Source organism: Balaenoptera acutorostrata, chromosome X (genome assembly GCF_949987535.1).
Source record: "Balaenoptera acutorostrata chromosome X, mBalAcu1.1, whole genome shotgun sequence".
Lineage (NCBI taxonomy): Eukaryota > Metazoa > Chordata > Mammalia > Artiodactyla > Balaenopteridae > Balaenoptera > Balaenoptera acutorostrata.
In genome coordinates, this window is record NC_080085.1 from 901,762 (window position 1) to 920,942 (window position 19,181).

General features: G+C 48.0%; 1 protein-coding gene across 1 annotated transcript; it reads right to left on the reverse strand.

Moving 5' to 3' along the window:
* Positions 1-574: 574 nt before the first annotated feature.
* Positions 575-18,693, reverse strand: CRLF2 (cytokine receptor like factor 2). Its single transcript, XM_007173848.1, has 8 exons — positions 18,612-18,693; positions 12,218-12,320; positions 9,671-9,834; positions 8,606-8,739; positions 6,541-6,703; positions 5,681-5,786; positions 3,278-3,362; positions 575-1,138 (listed from the first exon to the last, which is right to left on the reverse strand). The coding sequence occupies exons 1-8, from the start codon at positions 18,691-18,693 to the stop codon at positions 872-874; spliced, it is 1,104 nt and encodes a 367-aa protein (XP_007173910.1). The 3' UTR covers positions 575-871.
* Positions 18,694-19,181: the final 488 nt, after the last annotated feature.

Consider the following 19,181-nt stretch of genomic DNA (forward strand, 5'->3'; position numbering starts at 1 on the left):
TTATTTACTGCACCCTGCAGAGAGAGACAAGATAAACTCAGTGCCGCCTGAAAAAAAAAAAAGAAAAAAACAACTAGATCTCAATAATCTAGAAATCTAGATACATCCTGTATGTGAAGCTTGAGGGCATCAAACTAACATTGTCCACTATCTCCACAAATATCAGCAAGCTGTTTACATCTCACCGTACTTCTCATGCCAACACTTTTTTTTCTTTTTATTTCAATATAAAAAATAATAATGCACACTCAGCGGGGAATGTTTCAAATGTTCATGCAGGGTTTTTACATTCAAATATCTCTTAGGAGTGATGTCCTGAGTGTGGACTCAGGAATTAAAACAGAGTCTGCTTAATAAAATGCCTCAGTGGTTGCAAAGAGGGTTTTTCCCTTTTGGAGCAAGAGCCGGGTGGCTGGTTGGTGTTGGTGACGCAGAATTCCTTCTGTACCTGGGGGTGCCGTGCCTTACCTGCTGGGTACGTGTGCCGCGTAGCAAAAGATCTAGGAACCACTCAGGTGCGAGTAGTAATGGCGAAAGGGCAGGACTGGGTGGGCACATGCGAAGGAAGGCGGTCTCAGGCCGCTGGCTGTCCTTCCTTACGATTTAAGTGAACCATTACAACGTGCCAGGTGAGAGCAAGAACAAGCCCAACCAACGGTCTGCCACCTATAGGGAATCTGCCTTCAAGCCCTTGCATATCGACATGGATGGGATGCATTGGTTGGATGGTTGGGGTGTTGAATGACCCCAGACACCAGCATCCTCGGTTCTGGGGAGTTCCCTTCACAGTGGTTTTTAGTCCCTGAGATGTTGTCCTGGGTCCTACAATGTCAACGTAGATTTTGATGTTGGCTTTTGAGTTTGCACCCCCTCAGAACCTCACGTATGAGTTGTCACTCGTCACAAACGTAAAATCCCCGAGAGAGACCACCTCGCCGTCCTGGGGGGGCTGGCGAGGGAGCTGGCCGGGCTCCCCGGTGGCCTCTTCCTCCTCTGTCTGCCGGTACACAGGGCTCGTCACTGCTGTCACGGGCATCTCTGCCAGCTGGACCACCACGGCCTCTTCCGGGATGGACTCCTGCTCCCCGTCTTCCATCTTATTCAAGTGAGCCACGTTCTGCGTGTCCTTGATCCACTCCTGCCAGGATGAAACATCGTGACTCAGGCTCCGTGCAGCAAACCCCTCCCCTCGGGGCCCGTGCATCCCCGGGACCCTGGCAGCCTCCCTCCGGAGGGGATGCCACTCCCAGCAGAACAAAACAGCTCTCATGTTTAGCATCTTGGCATAGAGCTTGTGGTTTCAGACCTGCCTTTTGTCATCAGCCTCAAAGCGCTGGCCTGTGGTCACTCCTCACACATGAGGACTGCCTGAAGGGCTTTTCTGGAACCCAAAACAGGAAACACAGATTCCTCTCCCCCCCCACCACCACCCCGCAGGTATGTTCTCTGAGATGGGGGTGACTTTTCAGAAGAAGGATTATCACTCAGCAGGTCCAGGGGGCCCAGATGCTGAATTCTAACAAGTGCCCTGGGGTTTCCTGATGCTGGCCGGAAGCACATCTGGAATAGGGTGTTCCACGGGACTGTCTTCCACGGGTGACTCCTCTGTCCCCTATGACATCTCCCTTCCCCGGCCCAGCCTCCCCCATCTCCTTCTTCCAGCCCCAAGTATTGAAAAACTTCCGATTTCCTGTCCTAAACTCTGCTGTAACCCCCTCTCCTCTCCCTTGAAAGGAACTGGGACACCCCCAAATATGCCACTTTGGCACAAGGATTATTTTCAGCTGAAGGCAATGGAGAATGAACCGCTGCAGAGAGGATTCTCTGCTCTCCGTTCATCCTCCCTAGAAGCAGGGCATAAATGTCCCTTTTGGAAAGGAAATGTACATTTGTAAACGGTCACCCCGACCCTTCCAGCTCCAGAGACAACACTTATCACCTGGGAGAACTTGAGTCTGCATAAAATCTTACTGAAGAACCCTTATTTCTCATGCATTTCCTAGTCACCTTCTCATATCTTGCCTGCCACCCACAAGTCCCCAACCCCTTTTCTTTTACTTGGTCTCTCCTCCACACTTTGTTAAAATGGTACATCACCCCCCCAGGTCTGTAACTACTTCTTGGGGGTTTTCACTTGTTTTCATGTGCATACAAAATAAACCTTTTCTCTTCTTAATCTTTTTCTTTTCTTTTTTTTTTTTTTTTTTGTCCATTTAATTTGCAGGCATCAGGGACAAAACTTAACAGGATAGAGGAATGTTTTTGTGGGTTTTCTTTCCATTTTTTCCCCCTCTCCTACACCTAAGTGGTTTCAAAATTCACCTTGCTCCTGTGGAAGGTTAAATAGTGCATCCCTTCCAAAATAAAGATATGCCCAAGTGCTAACCCTCAGAACCTGGGAATGGGACTTTATTTGGAAATAGGGTCGTTGCAGATGGGATGAAGTGAAGGGTCTGAGACGAGGTCCTCCTGGATGAGGGTGGCCCTACATCCAATGACAGGGTCCTTATAAGACACAGAAGAGGAGAGACACAGACACAGAGGAGAAGCCCCGTGAAGACGGAGGCAGAGACGGGAGGGAGGAGGCCACAAGCCCAGGGACGCCTGGAGCCCCCAGAAGCTGGAAGAGGCAGGAAGGACCCTCCCCTGGAACCTCTGGAGGGAGCGTGGCCCTGGGACACCTTGACCTCAGACGTCTGGTCCCCAGGACTGGGCGAGGATGAATGTGTGATGTTTTGAACCCCGCAGTTTGTGGCAGCCGCAGGGAACTGGCATAACTCTGATCCCAGGGTCCTATAAAATCTACGCCTGGGGGTCCACTGCCTGGCAATCTCCTGGGGACGGGGGTGCTGATCCCCTCTCTCTCATTCCTCCCAACTCCTCCTCAGCCCCCCTTTAAGCATTTATCACATGAATGAAATAACAACCATAAAGTTTGAAAAAGGAAGTGTAGGTTTTGTTGTCAGCCCTGCAGAGGGAACAGATTAAGAACACAACTTCCTGATGAGATCAGAAAGCGATTAGGCTGGAAAATCCCATAAGGGGGGCCACTGATCTCTGGGGCTGATTTCAAGAGAAGCCACCCTCGGAGGCCCTTGGATCTACTCTCTCTGACCAAAAGAGAAAAGAACATGCTGCTGTTTTCAAATGCAAAAAGGCTCACAGGCATTTAAAGAGGCCGCTGGAATAAAAGCGGGTTTTTAAATGGTGCATAGGGGAGATATTAGGACAGCACAAAGCAAGCCTGTTTTTTTACGCCCAAGGAGATGGCGCTTACCTGGAAGTTACCTTGGTGAGACTCAAAGAGCCCAGAGAAGGTGAATCTCGGATCCGGCACACTGGGCATGAGAACCTTCTTAACCCTGAAATGGACATGGAGAGTCTGGTCAGACAGGTTGGCACCCCTGAGCAGGGCTGTGGACGTCCAGGCGGACAGACCCCCCCCCCCCGCCCCGCCACGAGGGGCCCAGGATGGCTGCAGATTTTGACCCCAGAGGCTGCACACCTTGGCGGAACTGCGTCCCCAATTTCAAAACACGTGCCCCACTCCTATCCCCCCAGGTACCCTGCTCCCAGCATCCACGGGAAGCCCTCACCAGGAATGTGATGTTAGGGGCATGGAGCCCATCTCTGCAAAAGAGCAATTCTTATTACCTAGGAATCACTATCTCTATTGACATTATGGACTGAATTGTGTCCCCACCTCCCCAAATTCATAGCTTGAAACCCTAACCCCTCAATCTGACCGTATCTGGAGGCTGTACTTCTTAGGAGGTGATTAAGGTGAAATGAGGTCACAGACATGGGGTATGAAGGTGCTCAGGATACACCACCCCAAAATATGCCACTTGGGGATATTGTGTATTTGGAGGTGAAGGCACTTGAGAAACAGCAGAGACAGGAGAAGCCCTCTGCCCTCCCCCGTCCACCTAAAAGCAGAGCACAAATTTCCCTCTTTACAAAAAAAAAAAAAAAAAAATTCCATTTGTAAAGGTGCCCCCCCTCTCCTTTACCAGGAAATGGGCAATGAGTCACATCACTGAGACGGCACCAAGATGCTTCCACACAGACAACCTTTATCTGCCTGTTCCCCCCACACATTTCTTAGTCACCTTCCCACAGTTTACCCACATCCAAACTCCCTTTTCCGTTGTCTTCCTTTTCCACAAATTATTACCTTTTGTTAAAATGGTATAGAAGCCCCCAAATTAACTGCCTTGTTAGGTGTTCACTTCCTTTCTACGAATCTCCATGTGCTTAAAAATATTACATCAGTAAAGAAACATGCATTTTCTTATGTTACTCTGTCTTTGGTCAGTTTAATTTGCAGGCCCCCAGGAACCGCACCTAAGAGGTTCTCATCTAATAAGCTGCTAACCCTATGTGACTGGTGTCCTTAAAAGAAGAGGAGATTAGTACACAGATGCACACAGAGGGACGACCGTGTGAGGACACAGGGAGGAGAGGGCCGTCTGCACACCCAGGAGAGAAGCCTCAGGAGGAACCAGCCCTGCCCACACCTGGACCTCAGATTCAAGCCTCCAGTACTGGGAGAAATAAATGTCTGTTGTTTGAGCCCCCCCAGTCTGGGGTGCTTTGTTATGGCAGCCCCAGGAAAATAATACAGTTGATTTCACCACTCGTCGTGAACAGGGACTTCCTTGAAGACAGGACAAGCGTTAGTTTTTTTCCAAGAAGTGTACTCCTCAGATTCCCTCAGGGGTGATTTCAGTTTTGTATTAAAAACATCAGACATGTCACCTGTCAACACACTTATCTGATTGCTTCATCTACTCCCTTGCAGAGAACCATATTGCAGGCATCTGTTTGAGCTGGTCAAAGAGAGAGCAGACTGAAGAAAAAATGGGGCGATTTGCAAGAATTAAGGGAAGCTGCTCCATGCTGTATCCAACCACGATGGGACGTCCTTGAAATTGTCTAACTTAGCCTAGCTCAGACCCAGCCTGAGTGGTCCAGAATGGCGGTCCGTGTTTCTCTATTCATCACTCCAGTCGTTGCTATGGAAACCTCATCCTAAGAAACAAAGATGGCACCCACGGCCCTGGGCATCAGTGCCTTCAAACATCATCAAGAAGTAAAAGGCCCGGGCGCAAGTATGTTTAAAGAAAGATGGAAATAGCGGTTGTTAAATTATTGCATGGAAGGTTAATGGGGAGAAATATTTAATATCATATTTTTGAAATGCTTTCTATGGTCTCAAAGAATATTGTTTTGCTGTATCGGTAAATGGATTTACAAACCAGACAAGCTTTCTTCTTGTCCAGTTCTTCTCACGTCACTCACCAAATTGTCTCATTTAATAAATCTCAATAAAAATTAAAAGGTGTTTTAAGTACCTGTCATTGTAACGTGACAGGAGGACACAGCTCAATGGGGCATGTGTTTGAGGCAAGGTAACGCTCTGATAGGAATGAGCATTCTTGTATCCTACTGTCTCCACGAGAATATTTGTCAATGAATTCTGCAGATATCTCTGCACCTTTGGCATTATTTCCCTCTCAATTTTCTTGTCATATACCACTGGCAAAGTGTGTATTATAGAGAAAGTGATATTCAGCTAAATAATCATATCAGACAATTCTTTTTTCCCCCCCCCAATTCATGGACATATTGGAACCAAAGCCCGTGGGTCTGAGGATTCTGGCAGGGTCATCCTTACCTCCGTAGTTTCCATAAAGGCAGAAGGAGAAGGGAGACTATCAGGAAGGTGACCAGGCCAGCAACTAAAATAAAATTTGGGAAAAGGCTGTTTTCCCGGCACAAATCTAAAGCAAAACAGAATGAGGGCTGTAAGTTACCAAGATAATTTCAACATAATACTAGATCACACTCCAAACCCTGCCACCCCCATTTTTTTTTTTTTTTCCTTTATAAATGTCAGGGTCAGCAAATCTTGATTTTGGTGTGAAATATCCTGGAAAGAGAGACGGTGACACTGGACAGGCAAACATTAGGAAGGAGGGAGTGTAGATTTAACTCACTGCCAGGGGTATTTGAGGATATCAGGGCTTGCTTTGGTCTATCCATATCTATCATCTACCTATCATCTATCTATCTATTTACCTACCTACCTATCTACTTATCTATCTATGATATATATCTGTCTACTTACCTATCCATCTATCTAGCTAACTATCTATCTATCACCTATTATCCATCTATGTCTATCCATCTGTCTATATCTGTCATCTATCTATCATCTATGTATATCTGTCATCTATCATCATCTATCATCTATCAATCTAGCTATCCATTATCACCTATTTATCTATAGATCTCTCTATGCATCTATACCTATATCCATGGAAGCACATTCATAAATGACATATTATTCTTGCTATGTTCATCGAAATAAAAATGAAAATTAGTCCAATAATGATGGAATCCAGAAGAAGAATTGCTTCCACCGTGACCTCTGGAGCAGGACTTGGGGTCATCGTGCTTTCAGGTGCCCCATTCCACCCTCCCCCCAACGTAGGGTGCTGGACCATGTTGTACAGCAATGCTGCGTGACATTACCTGTTAGCTTGCCCCTCTGCTGGTGTATCACCTCTGACCAGTCACTTGGGTATGTGTCAGAGCCGTAGCTGGACTCCAGCGTTTTCACTCTGGCCCGAAAGAAATAACACTTCTCAGCATCCAAACTGTCGAGCGTGACATTGCAGGTTTTTGCCTCCTTGGACTAGAGGGAAAAAGAGACACGATGACCCATGATTGACCCAGACTTTTTCATCTTCTACCAGGGATTCACACAAGATTCCTCCTTGCAGGATTTCCCTCTCTTGTTTCACTTCCCCTCTCTGCCCAGATCTTTATCCTCCAAACAACAGCAAAAACAAATGTGGCAGCACCTCTACACCTGCCTCCAAAAAGGAAAAAAAAATCATCATGACAAACATGATGACAGACGCTTTTGAAGAATTACTAAGGTCTTTCTTTTAAAAAAAAGTGATTTTTTAAAATAGAAGTATAGTTGCTGTACAGTATTATATGTTACGGGTGTACAGTATAGTGGTTTACAATTTTTAAGGGTTATACTTCATTTACAGTTATTATAAAATATTGGCTATATTCCCCAAGTAACTTTTTTTATGAATATAAAAGTAATGCATGCTGCGGCTTCCCTGGTGGCGCAGTGGTTGAGAATCCGCCTGCCAATGCAGGGGACATGGGTTCGAGCCCTGGTCTGGGATGATCCCACATGCCGCGGAGCAGCTAGGCCCGTGAGCCACAGCTACTGAGCCTGTGCTCTAGAGCCCGCGAGCCACAACTACTGAGCCCGTGGGCCACAACTACGGAAGCCCGCGTGCCTAGAGCCCGTGCTCCGCAACAAGAGAAGCCACCGCAGTGAGAAGCCCGCGCACCGCAATGAAGAGTAGCCCCCGCTCGCCGCAACTAGAGAAAGCCCACGCACAGCAACAAAGACCCAACGCAGTCAAAAAATTAATTAATTAATTAAAAAAGAAAAAAAAAGTGATGCATGCTTACATGTGAGACTTCAGAAAACACACAAAACCACACACACACACACACACACACAAAGGCAAAATAAGACACTTAAAACCCGTCTTTTTTCTAGCTCCAAAATACAATCACCATTAACAAATTGATATCATTTCTCTCCTTCTGGGGGTATGGTATTCATTGAACACAATATTTAATGTACGCATTGCTTCTTATCACTCAATATTCTTTAAAATACCTTTTGATGGCTCTTACATCTTTTATTATAAATGTACCATAGTTTGTTTGACTATTCTCCCGCTGTATGCCACACAGGTGGGCCCTGAGTCCATGTACTTATTTTAGATAATGCTTCGATAGACGTCTTTGTGCATACAGCCTCATCCACATTTTGAATTATTCCCCGAGGACTGATTTCTGCAAAGGGAATCAATTGATGAGAATGGGGACCATGACGGAGGTCTTAAAGTTTCCTGATGTTCAACATCATCAAAAATGACCACATTTTATGTGATCAGCTATTTAGGAGAACTCCAGTATCCCTCTATTTTTTTAAAACTTTAATTTATTTATATTATTTATTTTTGGCTGCGTTGGGTCTTCGTTGCTGCACACGGGCTTTCTCTAGTTGCGGTGAGCGGGGGCTACTCTTTGTTGCGGTGTGTGGGCTTCTCATTGTTGCGGAGCACGGGCTCTAGGCACGCGGGCTTCAGTAGTTGTAGTTGCGGCACGTGGGCTCAGTAGTTGTGGCTCACGGGCTTAGTTGCTCTGTGGCATGTGGGATCTTCCCTGACCAGAGCTCGATCCCGTGTCCCCTGCATTGGCAGGCAGATTCTTAACCGCTGCGTCACCAGGGAAGCCCAGTATCCCTCTATTTTAATGTGTATTTCTTTGATGAGCAGTGATTCTAGTCTACTGATTCCAGCCATTTGTCCGTCTTTTCCCTTTTTGGATGAGTCCCCCCTGCTTCTGTCACATACACCAGGCTCCACAATCACATGACCAAGTCCTTAAAATAAATCTCAATATCTTTGTCTCTGTGTCTCTCCATCTTTCTCCATCGTTCGCATCTTGGGGATACTTACGCACACCTGGCCTGAGAAGACGTCCCTGCCCTCACCTGCCACTCAGTGTCAAAGGTGCTCTTGTGCTGGATTTCATACACGAGACCTTTGTACCACAGGTCAGAGCAAGTCACTGTCACTGCTCCCTGATGCCACTGGAAGCTCAGGTCACTCAGGGATCTGGGTTTCACTAAGAAGGAGAAATAGCACATCTATTGTGACTAACACCTCTACAAAGATAAACATTGCACATCTCTAACATTACAGTGGTAACTGGGCTTGGGTTCACTGTCCTCTGACTGTTCCAATCCCTCCTCTAACACCTTATGAGATTTGGGGTTTCCGTGTCTTTAGTACATTGAGAATACAACTTTTAGCCAGCTCTCCAAGGACCCGTAGGTGTCTCATGGAAAGAGCTCTCTGAAACTGCTTGAAAAACTTTTCTGTATCTGTTACGGGATGAATTGTGTCCCACCAGAAAAAGACACTTTGAAGTCCTGGACTCTAACACCTCAGAATCTTTGGAAAGAGGATCATTACAGGTGTAATTAATTGTTTAAGATAAGATGAGGTCGTCCTGGAGTAGCGTGAGCCCTAATCCAATATGGGATGTCCTTATAAGAAGAGAAGAGACACAGACACACAGAGGAGAAGCCACGTGAAGATGGATGCAGAGACGGGAGGGATGTGGCCAGAAGCCCAGGGACGCCCAGGATTACCAGCAGCTCCCAGGAATTGAGGGAGAGGCTTGGAGCAGATTCTCCCTCAGAACTTCCAGAAGGAACCAACCCTACCCACATCTCGACTTTGGAACTTCTGGTGTCCAGAACTGGGACACAATGTTTATTTTAAGCTACCCAATTTCTGATCATATTTTATGGCAGCCCGAGGAGACTTATACAATGCCTATGAGGGATTTTTTCAGTAGGGGGTCCATAGCTCTCACGGGATTCTGAGATGCACCTGTGACATCCCATCCCTCAAAAAAGGGGGGGCAGAAACACTGCCTCACAGAAGTCCCGACCAAAACATGAATCTTTGGAGAGAGGGCTTCACCACCTTTGTACGATGTACCCTAATCCAAAACGGACAGTCACCCCTCAAGGTACCAAAGCACGTACGGTAGTTGCTGATCCACAAACTCTTGCTGAGAAGGGGCTGAGTTCCATTCCTGATGGAAAAATGTAGAACTGCATCTTTTTCTACTTCCAGGAGGCACCCGGCAGTGTAACCTTGTTGAAGGGTATACTTGGAGCATGGTCTGTACGCCTCATTGCCGCTTAACCTGTGATGTAAAAAGAGAAAAATTCAGCTATGTAGCATCTTTTTTATATATATATATAATTTTATTTATTTATTTATTTTTGGCTGTGTTGGGTCTTCATTGTTGTGCACGGGCTTTCTTTAGTTGCGGTGAGCGGGGGCTACTCTTCGTTGCGGTGCGCGGGCTTCTCATTGTCGTGGCTTCTCTTGTTGCGGAGCTCGGGCTGTAGGCGCGCAGGTTTCCGTAGTTGTGGCACGTGGGCTCAGTAGTTGTGGCTCGCGAGCTCTAGAGCTCAGGCTCAGTAGTTGTGGTGCACGGGCTTAGCTGCTCTGAGGCGTGTGGGATCTTCCCAGGCCAGGGCTTGAACCCGTGTCCCTTGCATTGGCAGGCAGACTCTTAACCACTGCGCCACCAGGGAAGCCCTGTAGCATCTTAAAAATAACATCTTAAGGGCCGTTCCTTTGCTCCATGACTCTGTCACTGACTCAGATTAGGTACCATGTCACTCGCTTCAATGACCCCCTTCCCCTTACAACTACAGCAAGACCTGTCAAAACAGAAAAGTACCCCTCTCTTAAATGTTTACACGCCTTGAATGGATCTTGTAGGGCTTGAATTGTGGCCCTCCAAATGGCATGCCTACGTATCAATACTAACCCCGGAACCTGGGAACAGGACCTCATTAGGAAATAGGATCTTTGCAGATGTGATGCAGTGAAGGGTCTGAGATGAGGTCCTCCTGGATGAGGGTGGCCCTACATCCAATGACAGGGTCCTTCTAAGAGACAGAAGAGGAGAGACACAGACACAGAGGAGAAGCCCCGAGAAGACAGAGGCAGAGACGGGAGAGACGCGGCCACAAGCCCAGGGACGCCTAGAGCCCCCAGAAGCTGGAAGAGGCAGGAAGGACCCTCCCCTGGAGACTCTGGAGGGACCGCAGCCCTGGGACACCTTGACCTCAGACATCTGGTCTCCAGGATGGGGGAGGTTGAATTTTCCTTGTTTTAAGCTGCCCTGTTTTTGGTACTTTGTTGCGGCCGCCCTAGGAAAGTAAGTGACCTGCAGAGTAACCCAGCCCTTGACTCAAGGAGGCATTTTTATTTTATATCGGAGTAGAGCTGATTAACAATGTTGTGATAGTTTCAGGTGCACAGCAAAGTGAGTCAGCCATACATATACATGTATCCAGTCTCCCTTCCCATCCAGGCTGCCACATAACATTAAGCAGAGTTCCCTGTACTATACAGTAGGTCTTTGTTGGTTATCCTTTTTTTTTTTTTTAATAAAATTTATTTAGTTAGTTTTGGCTGCATTGGGTTTTTGTTGCGGTGCGCGGGCTTCTCATTGCAGGGGCTTCTCTTGTTGTGGAGCACGGGCTCTAGGTGTGTGGGCTTCAGTAGCTGCGGCTTACGAGCTCAGTAATTGTGGCTCGCGGGCTCTAGAGCACAGGCTCAGTAGTTGTGGCGCAAGGGCTTAGCTGTTCTGCGGCATGTGGGATCTTCCCGGACCGGGGCTCAAACCCATGTCCCCTGCATTGGCAGGCGGATTCTTAACCACTGCACCACCAGGGAAGTCCCTGGTTATCCTTTTTAAATGTACCAGTGTACATGTCAATCCCAAACTCCCTAACTATCCCTTCCAGGAGACACCTTTAATAGGGATGTCCCAAGATTGGGTATATCTTTGAGGCTTCCCTGCAATATTAAGAAGAAGCCTATAGGACCCAGCGTGAGACCAGCTTATACTCCATCCTTAAGATCTCAAACGCAAGCAGTGAGGAGACCAAGAATTATCTCCTTTATGACTAAAGAAACAGATGCGGGACTTCCCTCGTGGTTAAGAATCTGCCTGCCAATGCTAGGGACATGGGTTCGAGCCCTGGTCCAGGAAGATCCCACATGCCCTGGAGCAACTAAGCCCGTGCGCCACAACTACTGAGCCTGTGTTCTAGATCCCGCGAGTCACAACTACTGAAGCCCACATGCCTAGAGCCCGTGCTCCACAACAAGAGAAGCCACCGCAATGAGAAGCCCGCGCACCCCAACAAAGAGCAGCCCCCGCTCGCCACAACTAGAGAAAGCCCGTGCGCAGCAGGGAAGACCCAACGCAGCCAAAAATAAATAAATTAAATAATTCACTAAAAAAAAGAAAAAAGATATAATCAAATATCTATTTAAAAAAAAAAAAAAGAATCTAGGTGGTTTCGAGCGTGAGTCAGTCATCGCTCCGTTAGAAGGTCTGGGAGCTGCAGCTGCAGCTGTGGTGAGGCCTGAGGGCGCACACATTCACACTTGCACTTTCTGATTCTTCACACGTTCACTTCCTGGGCCTCCCAGTTGCTGACATCTTAGAAGACGAAATATTTTAGCCATAGGCATGGTTTTCCCTTCCTCAGGGCACTTACTTTAGGAGGAATGTCAAATTAGTCCCAGAGTATTCACTTGCATTCCACGTAACCTTCACAGTTTCGAAATTAAAGTTGATGATTTGAAGCTGCAATGCTTCTCCTGGGTAAAAAGAGACAAATAAAGTAGACTTTGAGGCAATGCTGGAAAGAGTGAAATTTGTAAAATAATGTCAGCACTCATGTTATAAGAATGATATAGTGCTTTTTAAAAAAAATTTGATGATATATTTTATTTAACCCTATATATCCAGAATATTATCATTTCAACATATCTATCTATATCTATCTATCTCTATTATCTATGTATCTATCATCTTCATCATCATCATCATCTATTACCTATCTACTATCTATTTATGTATCTATCAATCATCTATCATCTATATCATCTGTCTACCTATCATCTAACTTACCATCATCTATCTGTTATCTATGTCATCTATCTGTAATTATCAACAAGATAGTTTATATTCTTACTATGTGTCCGGAGTCTGTTATGTGTTTCATACTTATAATACAAGAATGATAGAGTGCTTTAAAGGGACAGAGAAAACCAAGATTCTCACAAACAAACCGGTCATGACTTATGTCAGTAAGAACTGCAGGATCTATGAAGGTCGGTGAGAAAACTCAGTCACTTTGAGAGACAACAGTCAGTGTAAGGTTACAGCTGACTTTCTTCTCACGTTGGCAAGAGGTAATGATCATCGGTTAGTGTGAAGAGTAAACAGTGAGTGCCGACTGTGTGTCCAGCGGCACCACATTTTGTGGGCACACAGAGAGGAAGTGGACACTGTCCCCCGTCCACCAAAGTCGCTGTCTTACTCAGAACACCACACATGACGAGTCGAGGAAAAGCTCAAGGTCAAGTGAGTCCTTCAATGTTTGCTTTAGACGTTACTTAGGCTCCACACCTGTCAGAATGGCCATCATCAAAAAGACCACGAATAATAAATGTTGGCGAGGGTGCGGAGAAAAGGGAACCCTTGTGCACTGTTGGTGGGGATGTAAATTGGTGCAGCCGCTGTGGAAAACACTATGGCAGTTTCTCTAAAAGATAAAAATAGAGCTCATAGAATCCAGCAATTCCACTCCTGGGCATTTATCGCGAAAAAACGAAAACTCTAATTTGAAAAGATACATGCACCCCAGTGTTCATAGCAGTACTACTTGCAGTAGCCAAGACATGGAAGCAACCTAAACGTCCATCAACAAAGGAATGGATAAAGAAGACTTGGTACATATATACAATGGAATATTACCCAGCCGTAAAACAGAATGAAATAATGCCATTTGCAGCAACATGGATGGGCCTAAAGATGACCATACTAAGTGAAGTCAGTCAGAGAAAGACAAATATCACGTGATATCACTTACATGTGGAATCCAAAATATGACACAAACTAGTGAATGTAACAAAACAGAAGCAGACTCACAGATACAAACTAGTGGTTACAAGTGGGGAGAGGGAAGGGGGGAGGGGCAAGATAGAGGTAGAGGATTAAGAGGTACAAACTATTACGTATAAAATAAATAAGCTACAAGGATATATTGTATAACACAGGGGATACAGCCAATATTTCATAATAACTATAAATGGAGTGTAAGCTTTAAAAAATTGTGAATCCCTATGTTGTATACCTGAAACATATATATTATAAATCAACTATATCTCAACTTTAAAACTCATATATTTTTTATAAATTTATTTATTTGTTTATTTATTTATTGGCTGTGTTGGGTCTTTGTTGCTGCACGCGGGCTTTCTCTAGTTGCGGCGAGCAGGGGCTACTCTTCGTTGTGGTGCGTGGGCTTCTCATTGCGGTGGCTTCTCTTGTTGCAGAGCACGGGCTCTAGGCACGCGGGCTTCAGTAGTTGTGGCACGCGGGCTCAGTAGTTGTGGCTCGCGGGCTCTAGAGCGCAGGCTCAGTAGTTGCAGCACACGGGCTTAGTTGCTCTGCGGCATGTGGGATCTTCCCGGACCAGGGCTCGAACCCGTGTCCCCTGCACTGGCAGGCGGATTCGCAACCACTGCACCACCAGGGAAGTCCCAGAACTCATAATATATTTAAACAAAAAGAAAATGTGTAAGTTTTTTCTTCATCCCTTTGAAATATATGTAGAGACTTTTAGAACTTCGTGAGCTTTTGCCAGATTTGGGACCGAGGCGTATCTCTCTCAAGGGAGACAAGTCTTTGAAAAGCAAACATAAACGGTGTGGTGCCCCATTTCTGTGAGGGGCTAAGAGTCTGGCTCCAAGTCGTAAAAGCACCTTCAGTCATAAAGACAGACGTTAATTTTTCCTTTGGATAAAGCCAGTGATCTGACCCAGGTGGTCCCTCCCACTGGAAGGTGAGTTTAGGAAGAATTACGGTTACAGATGGTGCTGGGACATCCTCCCGTTTGAGAACGTGGGTGCAGTGGCTGGTGTCCACCTTGCTCTAGAAAAGGGTTTGTGCCTTGCCAATCTCCTTCTCAAAAGGCATGTGCATCAGAGGGCAGTCTTGTTCAATGCTTATTCAGCCATGAAATCGTGTCTCTCTTATCTCTACCTTTGTGGTGAAGAATTCTGGGTTGGCGAGAGATGCCGGTTTTGATTCTATTTCTGCAGTACCATCAGAAACACCTCCATCTCTCCAGAAATTACTCGCCAACCTGGGCCATCGGTGGTTAACAATCCTGGTGACACCATTGCCACTGAGAGATACCGTCTCATTCCTGTGATTTCACTGTTCCCACCTGAATGTCGGCTCCTGAACGGAAAGAACTCAGGGCCACCAGGACCCATTGTTGCTTAGAAAGTATGTGCTGATTTTATGGAATATTATGAACTTATTCGGAAATTTTAAGAGATGAAGGTGTAAATGGCAAAGTGTACCAGGACAGCCCTGGTGACAAAGGTTGTCTGTACCAAGGCAAGGGCGGTGGGGGGGGAGCTGTCTTTGGGTGTCAGTTTCCAACCTCCCTCAAACCCTCCCTGAAAACCCTCTGAAGATCATCGTGGGACCACACAGGACACAGTAAAGCCAGGGCAGATTCCATAAAGAGGTGCTCAAGTGTTCCGGGGCGTCTGCAAGAAATGACCACAGACTGAGGGGTAAAACAGCAGGAATTTATCCTCCCTCAATCCTGGAGACCAGACGTCTGAGGTCGAGGTGTCCCAGGGCCGCGCTCCCTCCAGAGTCTCCAGGGGAGGGTCCTTCCTGCCTCTTCCAGCTTCTGGGGGCTCCAGGTGTCCCTGGGCTTGTGGTCGCCTCCCTCCCGTCTCTGCCTCTGTCTTCCCGGGGCTTCTCCTCTGTGTCTGTGTCTCTCCTCTTCTGTGTCTTAGAAGGACCCTGTCATTGGATGTAGGGCCACCCTCATCCAGGAGGACCTCATCTCAGACCCTTCACTTCATCACACCTGCAAAGACCTTATTTCCAAATAAGGTCCCATTCTGAGGTTCCAGGGGTCAGGGCTTGAAAATATCTTTTGGGGGGACACAATTCAATCTTCAACAGGAAGACACCCGACACACAAAGGTATTTGCACAAGCAACTTAGGCATGTCTGCGCCTGGGACCGTCCTACCTACTCTCTGCTGTGAAAAGGCGGCTGATGTCAGCAGCATTGCTGGGTGTGCTCTGAGCCCCTCCGTGTGCACGGGGATACACTTGCCCCTGGGGGTCCCCGTAAGGTGCATCTGATACCAGCGACATGGCAGAAAAGGTGAAATCAGCATGGCCACGTCTCCTTGGAGCAGTGACAGCCCAAAGGAAGCAGACACACACAGGGGGCTCGCCCAGCACCTGCAGGGAGCATGCCGGTGTCTGACCACTGCCTCACATGCAAGTGGCCGCCTCACTGTTCCCCACCCACAGGCTGGGCCCACGTCCCCGAAAAGAGCGCCGTCCCGACTACCCCGTCGCCCAGACCACACACAAGGAGTGAGAAATAAAATTCACGCTTTATGGCAAGACAAGAAAAACTTAAACATAATAAATGTTCTCTGCCCTTTGGCCTCCTGTCTCCCCTCACTGTGCATCGTGTGTCTGCGTTAGGCATCGGCCAGACCTCCCCCATCGGCGGAAATACCTGCTCGGCCATGAGGAGTAACATTTCGCCGGGCGCCAACCAGACACTTCCTTAACGGCAACGCTCCCCGTTGACCTCGTAAGGGGCCAGGACGACGCTTAGATCTGGAGTGCGTACACGGTCACTAATACGTCACCGGATGCACAGCCCTGTGTCTCAAAAACCTTTGGGCGGAACCATTCTCAGAGCTTCCTGAGATGCTCTTCCCATTACCATCCTCAAATTTGGCTTGAATAAAATTTTCCATTTCTTTCTCAGATCGCCTAATTTTTCATCGACAGCGTCTTCCGCCTTAAGAACACTTTTTAGGGCCACCAGGAGGTGTCAGGTCACTTTCATCCACCGCCTCCCTCCACGCTTCCCTCCCAAACCCAAGCCTGAATCCCTGCTGCGTTTGGGGTAAGCAAGTGGGCTCGGGCGGCAAACATCTCCCGAGTTATTCCGGGGCGTCATGACGTGTATAGTGTGCCCACCTTTATCCTTCTTCCATTCCAAGCTCTCCCTCCCCTTCCACTGCCTCCATCCCCGACTTTCCTGGTCTCCCCGATTCTGCCCGACCCCCCCTCCTTATCTGCCCCCGATGCGATAAACACGATTCCAGCCCACACGGCTGCTGGTCAGTGAAACAGCCTGGGGGTTGTCTGAAGACTGAGGGTGTCTCATTCTGTATGGCTGGTGGGGACAGGCTCTCCCCTCACGCCTGAGCCTTTAATGAGCCCCCCCCTTCCGATCACTCCCACTCACCGCCCCTCATGCTTCTTTTGACACCGGTTCACAAGGGTTCACGAAGGTTAGGCGTGTTTGGGGCAAATGTGCATTCTCACTAGCCCCATCAGAAACACACAATAGCCTCAGATGGAAATATGATCTGAAAGCCCAATGGAGTCGTGAAGTCTGAATCTGTTGGTTCAAAATGGATCGACGGGGTGGAAACGGCCCCGGAGGGACCTCCCTGCGCAGCTCCGGGACCTCAGGTGGGATGGGGGGAGGCTTTCCTAAGAATGTGCCCAGTGGGACCGCAGGTGTTCACACACCTGTGATGACCTCGGGTAAAAGAAAAGCAGGCAAACCACAAAGGCCTTTCGTGAAGCAAGTTCTGCATTTTCCAGGAAGTTCCTACAAAGGTTCTGAGCGAGCCCGGCTTCACAGAGGGATGAGAACCGCCTCGGGTGGGACCCTCTGTCCATCCACGACCTGAGCCCCTACTTCTGCCCACGGATGTGCATCAGGTGGGTCAGAATCCAGAACTGGTCTAAAGGGCTCTTTCTTCACTCAAACTCCACGTGCGCAGTGGTGGCGGGTATAGGGGGGCTGTCAGAAGGGGGCTGTGGATCTCAAGGATTGTCTGTGGCCATGGGGAGCTCCGGCCACAGCCAAACCTCTCCTCCCTCTGCCTTCTGTCGCTGGCAGACGGAGTCCTGGATTCGGCCACGTGAAAACGGAGCACCGGGCATTGCACAGAGCTAGGGAATTATGCGGGTGTCAGCCCTGGGGACACCCCACATCCAGGCTCTCTCACCCTCCTCACCGTGTCCACTTGATACGCAGTTTGCAACCCCAGGGCTGCAGCAAAGAAGGCCCCTAGGGACCCTTCCCAACCAGGTAGGCGAGAGGCCAGCTCGGACGTGGACGGTCAAGCATGGGGTGATGCCTGGGGACAGTTCACCAGCTCCCATCCGGGCCTCCCCTGAGCTGGAAAGCAAATCAAAGCTGTCTAGTGCAAGACGGGACCAGACCCCTCCCGTCCGCCCCCTCCTGTTGCTGCCTTTTGACAAAGCTTGTAAGGTGATCATGCAGCCTGGAAACAATTCTCTGGAAAAGCCCCGGGAACCAGGCTCTGAGGACAGAGAGCAAGGTGACACTGATAATCATTCTCAGAAGGCACGGCCAGCCGTGGGATTCACGGATGACCCCGCGGACCGACGGGTGACTGGGGAAGCCCTTGTCTTTCTCGGGGGCACTGCGCGGCCGCATGATCTCACCACGGGAAGGTAAGTATTAATTTAAACAAAAGCCTTTCACCTCTTTGGAGGCAGACAGAACAACAAAGCAGCCCAGATTCTCAGTTCTGCAGACAAGGGCTCTTCTATTGATTTTTTTTCCATTCAAACCTAATCCTGAACTCAGTCAAGAGTGGGTCCTTTGCAACAGGCAAACGGAGCTTTGCCAGAGACTCAGAAACCTGCGAAAGCCCTTGTCACTTTCACAAAGAAAACAGTGCATTTGCAAAAGGCACCATAAAAAGAAAAAAGCAGAGATGTTCAAAGAAAGGGCATTTCTCGCAGACAAATGGCTACGTTTGCCAGCTGTTGACTTACCGAGCTCCTTTTCTTCTGAAGCCATCACACGTCCCAGCAGGAAGAGAGCTGAGACTGCCCAGGGCAAAAAGATACGCCTCATGCTTGAAGGAGGAGAAGTCAGTGAACAGAAGGTCAGTGCCCCCAAGGTCAGCGCCTCCGTTCATCGTACAGAGTCACCCCGTCTTTAAAATGTGGAAGAGAAACTAGGGAAATGACTACAGGAAACAGTCATGCTTTATTTTAAAAGATGACTCTTGTCAAAAAAAACACAAAAGTGCAGGATCATTTTTTCAGCCCCCGCCGAGTACTTTTGCAGCCCCGCCGGATACATCTCACTTGAAACATGATCAGATATGATCTACACCCAGGATTCTCACCGTCTGGTGGGTCGTGAGAATCCTGTGTTTGGAGATCGAGGTCCAAGCCCGGTCCTGCAGCCCTCATCTTGCTGAGGTTTCCTGGCCGCTCACCCAGAAGCAGGGAGACTTGGTGCCCCTCCCAATGACCTCAAGCCAAGCAGGGGACAGCATGGTATCCATAAAGGACAAAGTTTGGGGACTTGTAGAACCCCAAGGAGAATCGTTTCCC